The 5,321-nt window shown below is 53.4% G+C and overlaps 1 protein-coding gene across 2 annotated transcripts; it reads right to left on the reverse strand.

The window, feature by feature from the left end:
- Nucleotides 1–1,082: 1,082 nt before the first annotated feature.
- On the reverse strand, nucleotides 1,083–3,220 carry LOC123159537 (uncharacterized RING finger protein P32A8.03c). Of its 2 annotated transcripts, none has more exons than XM_044577372.1 (3): nucleotides 2,795–3,220; nucleotides 2,591–2,703; nucleotides 1,083–2,495 (listed from the first exon to the last, which is right to left on the reverse strand). In XM_044577372.1, the coding sequence occupies exons 1-3, from the start codon at nucleotides 2,963–2,965 to the stop codon at nucleotides 2,141–2,143; spliced, it is 639 nt and encodes a 212-aa protein (XP_044433307.1). In that variant the 5' UTR covers nucleotides 2,966–3,220; the 3' UTR covers nucleotides 1,083–2,140. The 2 variants fall into 2 exon arrangements, with proteins under 2 accessions (XP_044433307.1, XP_044433306.1); XM_044577371.1 differs by having other exon boundaries at nucleotides 2,591–2,706; nucleotides 2,795–3,219.
- Between the last annotated feature and the right edge of the window lie 2,101 nt (nucleotides 3,221–5,321).

Here is a 5,321-nt window from a genome sequence, read left to right on the forward strand (position 1 = left end):
AATGTAATTGATGAGCATGAAGCAAAAGAGGTGAAAGCTGACATATGGATGATCGGTGGGCGGTGAGGAAGGGATGGTTATTCGAGTTTTTTCCTTGACAAACAATGATGCATGACATAAATATAGTTGATGGACACAAAGCAAAAGAGGTGGAAGCTGACACATGGGTGAATGGTGGTGGTTATGACAAGACAACTTTATATAGGGAGGTAGTCCCTCTGTTCCACGATATAAGATGTTTTTGCAAGCTATGTTTTAGCTTGCAAAGGCGCCTTATATTATGTGACATAGGGAGGAAAGTGCATGGATGAATCCGGGTACATATGAACCAACTTAAGAAAACATATTTCTAAATGCTAAAAAAAATCTGAAAATGGTTGCACGGATACGTCTTCATGTTCTATGTGTGTAAAAAAGTTTCACGAAAAATAACTTTTTTTGTGGCGTGTGCAAAAAAGACAAAAAATTATGTCGTGAAACGCTATTTAAAAGCACATAAATTTTTCTTTTTTACAAAGAAAAAACAAAAAGATTTTTTTTCACAAAACTTTGTGCCGCGCACACACATTTGCGAACATGTATGCGTGAAATTTTCTTTTGAATTTTTTTGACATTTTAAAATATGCTTGAAGTGCATTTTTTAAAAAGTGGGTGCATATGCATGGGTGCAGGAGGTGCCCTCTCGACATAGGGAGTACTAAATGAGTAGGAGGTATCTTAAAAAGTTTTAAATGGCCACCTCATCAAAATAAGACAAATCTCATGCCCATATTTTGAAGGAATTGCTACTCTTCCTCTGTTCAAAAATATATTTGCATTTAAAAAACTTGAGGAAAGTGTGGGCCAGACAGTTACATGCCTTGATTATGTAGATTGAAGAAACTACATGAATAAGCAAAAGAAAACATTCAATACCTCATGCCATTTAAAACTTTTTCTCTGTCGTTTAGCTCTTGTGGCTCTTTACATTGTTGTTTGTGCGGGCGGAAGAGTTGAAGTCATTTTGGGGAACGAAAACCCTAAGCTTACGGGGAGAAGTTTGCTGATGGTGGAAGATTATGAAAAAGAATTGACCCCAAGAGTGACGAAGTCCACAAAGTTCTGTATTTCGGAGTCGATCCTTGTTACAAACGTGCTACACCATCACGGGAATCATAGGGATCTACTTGTTCGGTTCATCTCAACATCTCAGATTCAGAATTACAAGAAAGGAGGAATTAAAGAGAGGGGAGAGAGTGGTTTGCCCTTTCGGGCCTCTACAGTTACACGATCCGTGTACTGTACTGCGATTTTTGCTTCATACATAAAGCGGGACATGAGCCTATTTGTTTCGAGGGTTCTACAGTTTCACGATCCACCCCAATGCCCAAAAACACTCAACGGGGAGCTCTGTCTATAGCAGGGATTAATTATACTCGCTTGCATACTCTCATGTTTGAACTATCAAAACGTCCTATATTTAGGAACGTAAATCCCACCTTATGACGTGAACCAATCTTTCCCAGCATACTTGTGCGACGACGCAAGGGGTCTGTCTGACCTCCGGGGCCCAACAGCTTGCCCTCGTTCACGTATGGTTGTCGCCGTTTGAAGTAGAACACCCTTTCTGTTCTTCAGTTTCGTCAGGTTCAGCAACAACCACGCCTTCTTCAGTTTCGTCAGCTTCAGTGGCAGCCACGCCTTCTTCGGCTTCAACAGCTGATGCTGATGCACCTGGCGAAAGCATCATCTTCTCCTAGCGACGTTGCATACGAGTAACCGATGCCCACAATAGCACGAACTCCCACCCTTGCTATAACTAAGCTCTTAATCTACAATTTTCCCTCTTGACCGGATGGTGTAACACAACGGACATTGCCAACCGACAACCCGCCGCCAAACACAACCTCATCACCCCGCCGCTCGCCGGAATGGCGTAAGTGGATGCGCCCAAAACCATGCAACTCGGCGACAGAGGATTTCTTTCACGGCCGTCTTCTCTCCGTACGCATTCCCAAGTGTCTGCCATCGATCCGGCGATGCATCCTACAATACAAGTGGTTCTTCGCCGTGGCAGCGCATGCATCCCGTGCGCGCGGGCCGGTCGGTCACGGCATCGTGCGACGCGCGGCCATCGAACTGATGGCCCGGCGGGGCGTCGCTAGGAGGCGGCGTGCGCGCCGGCGCCGGCGTCGACCGCGGCGCGGCAGAACGGGCAGGAGTGCGAGGCGGCGCCCTCGAGCCAGGGCAGCGCGCAGCCCCAGTGGAAGCGGTGGCCGCACGGCAGGTGCGCCAGGACGTCGCCCGCGGCGAACTCGTCCAGGCACACGGCGCACTCCGCCTGCTCCGCGGCCTCCCACCGCAGCCGGCTCCACCTCATCAGCCGCCTCATCACGCCCTTCTTCGAGTACACCTCCCGCTGCACGCCCGTCGCCACCGTCGCCGACGAGCCCCCTCCGCCACCACCGCCGCTTCCGTTTGCTCTGCTCAGCTTTATGCTCCCCGTACTGTGATGCCTGCGGAAGTGTTCGACCGATCACACTGAGTGACGAGTGAAGCAGAACAAAAGAAAACGAATCTAGCATCGACATCGATCAACTTGATTAACTACCTCTTGATGACGGTGTCGGGGCCGCTGCCCTTGCTCTTGAGCTTCTGGTCCAGCCTCTCCTTTGCCTCCCGGGCATTGCTGTCCAGCGCCCACCCGTCCATGGCGCCGCTCCTCTGCTGCGAATGTTCACGCCATCTTAAACTCCGAATTACACAGAAAACAATCTACGAGACGATAGATCGATCAAGCTCGCCGCATGCATACCTTGTTGCCGGAATTGCCGGTGCCGACGGCGTGCGCGGCGCCGTGCCCGGCAGCGTAGAGGCAGAACGAGAGCCGCCTCGTGCCCGCGGCCGCCTGGTCGGCCCCCGCGCCCCCGCCCTGCCACATCCGCCGCCGCCGCGCGCACTCCACTCCAGGGAGCATGCCGGCCATGATGACCGAACGTTCGTAAAGACGCCAACGACTGTGCACGTAAGTGAGCCTGCTCCGAGCACGCGCGCGCACACCTAACCGCGAGCACTGGTCATATGGGCGCAGGATCTAGCCGCGGCGGCGCCGGCCATTTGAGGAAGCGGGGCGGTTGGGTGCGCCTCCATGGGCCTCTCCTCCTCGTATGGTGATCGATCGGCGCGGGGGACAGAGCGGTGGTGGTGTGTGTGTGGTGGGGGGTGGCTTTATTTGCAACGCTCCTCCTCGCACACGCCTTTATAACCGTCGTGTCCGCGCGGCGCGCACCACAGTCCACAGCCAGCTTAATTAGTGATGGATGGATGGTGACGGGGGTGGCCGGGATCGCATTATGGGATCCGGGCGGGGCCGGGGACGGGAGGGAAATCCACCGGCGAGGCGAATTATTGTGGGGGTCATGTCGGATCGCACGCCGCCCGGTCAATTCCGATCCGCACTGAACCATCCGTCTACCCTGGAGGTGCCAAAACTGTCGCTGGCATGCGCGGTTCAGTCACATGGAAAATCGGCCCGGTTGATCGATTGGGAGCACAGTGCTGAGATCGGAGCAACAGTGGCTCGGCCGGGCTATGGGTGGTACAATCATGGAGCTTTCCTTCCCATGCAAGCGATGATCCAGGAGTGAATGCGTCGGCGCCAAGCTCCTCCACCCCTGTCGAGTCGAGCCTAACGAGAAGGACGAGGCCACTTTCCGGGAAGCTTCCGGGCGGCAGCGGCGGGACACAGCGACATGCCGCGCCATTACGCGCAAGCAGCGCCCTCGCTCTCATCACGTGCCCCACCACCCGCCACCCGCGCTCGCCTTGTTGCTATCGCCGCGGCCCAAAGTCCAGACCCGGCAGCGTTCTGGCTTCCACGGGATTTTGCGTCCGTCGACTTGATAATTGTCGCGTCGACTCGAGACGGGCGGTGCTGCGCCGTGGCTGTCGGACACGACACGAGGTGGCTTGGCCGGTTTCGCTAGCTCCGGCGTCGTCGAGCGCCGGGGATTGGGTTGGAACGGAGACGTCGTTTGGTTCATTCGGCACCTGCCACGTGAAGGACTGGAGGAGGCCACTGCTGGCAGCCTCTGTGCCTCTCGGCTCTCGCGCGTGCTCGTGTCGCCACCTAGACAGTGATCGTCAGTTCGTCACGATCTCCTTACACATGCATATCCCCAGATGCTTGCTGTTTGTGATATCACATTATTGTGTTTTGATACTCTATCAAGACATATTACGGAATCGTAATCCTATTGTTTAGGGCATGCACACGCATGGCATCTCTGATGCGCTCTTGGCGCCAGCCCTCTCTCTGATACGCTAGTTGTGTTCCAGCTTTCTCAAAGATAAAAAATTGTGTGTTCCAGTACCAGAAACAGAATATTATGGTCAGTGGTGTCCCAAGCAAGATATCTCCCCAAACAACGGGAGCTCACGCTCGATGCTAAATCTCAGTCGACTGACTTTTAACAAAGTTCTCAGTCGATACTATATTCGTGAGATCTTATATGGAGATGCGTGTAAAAAAACTTTCTTCTCGTTTATATGTTGTGTCTCTTGACTGAGACTTGTTAAGTCTTTTTTTTCGCGAATACCATTAATAGAGGAAAAGAGCAATAGCAGTTACAGGGGTAGCCTCGAATGCACGTGCACATTAGGCGTGAGCGAGAGCTACAAGGGCGCATACACAGAGAGGGGGGATGCGCAAGCCCCTTATACAGACACTATGTGGGCGGGAGCAGGTTGCTGAGCCCCTTGGCTCTAGCGGCGGCCCAGTTACGGGCATCTTCCTTGATGTCATTGACGATAAGTGGGATTAAAGGGGGTTGCTCCATTGAAGATGCATGCGCTCTGCGCCTTCCAGATGCGCCAGGCGGTAAGAATGATAAGCGAGGCTAAACCACAGCGCAAAGCAGTAGGAGCGTCCCGAACAGACTGGGAGAACCAGTCGCGAAAGCTCATGCCGGGGCTTGGGAGTGGCATGTCGGTGATTCGGGACCAAGAAAGGACCTCGTGCCATGTTTGCCTGGAGAAGACGCAGTCAGCGAGGAAGTGCGCCATAGTCTCGGGTTCCTGATCGCAAAGGAGGCACAGCGGAGCATGCGCAAGGCCACGGCGAGCGAGCCGGTCGGCGGTCCAGCATCGTCCTTGGAAGGCAAGCCAGAGGAAGATTTTGATGCGGATGGGTGCCCAAGATTTCCATGTGAGCCGCCAGGAGGGCTCGATCGTGGAGCCAACAAATAGGGCTTTGTAGCACGATTTGGCGGAGTACACGTCGTTCGGTGTCCAGCGCCAGGTGAGAGCGGTTGGTGCATCAGAAAGCGTGACCTAATGCAGAC

The sequence above is a fragment of the Triticum aestivum genome, chromosome 7B, assembly GCF_018294505.1.
Source record: "Triticum aestivum cultivar Chinese Spring chromosome 7B, IWGSC CS RefSeq v2.1, whole genome shotgun sequence".
Lineage (NCBI taxonomy): Eukaryota > Viridiplantae > Streptophyta > Magnoliopsida > Poales > Poaceae > Triticum > Triticum aestivum.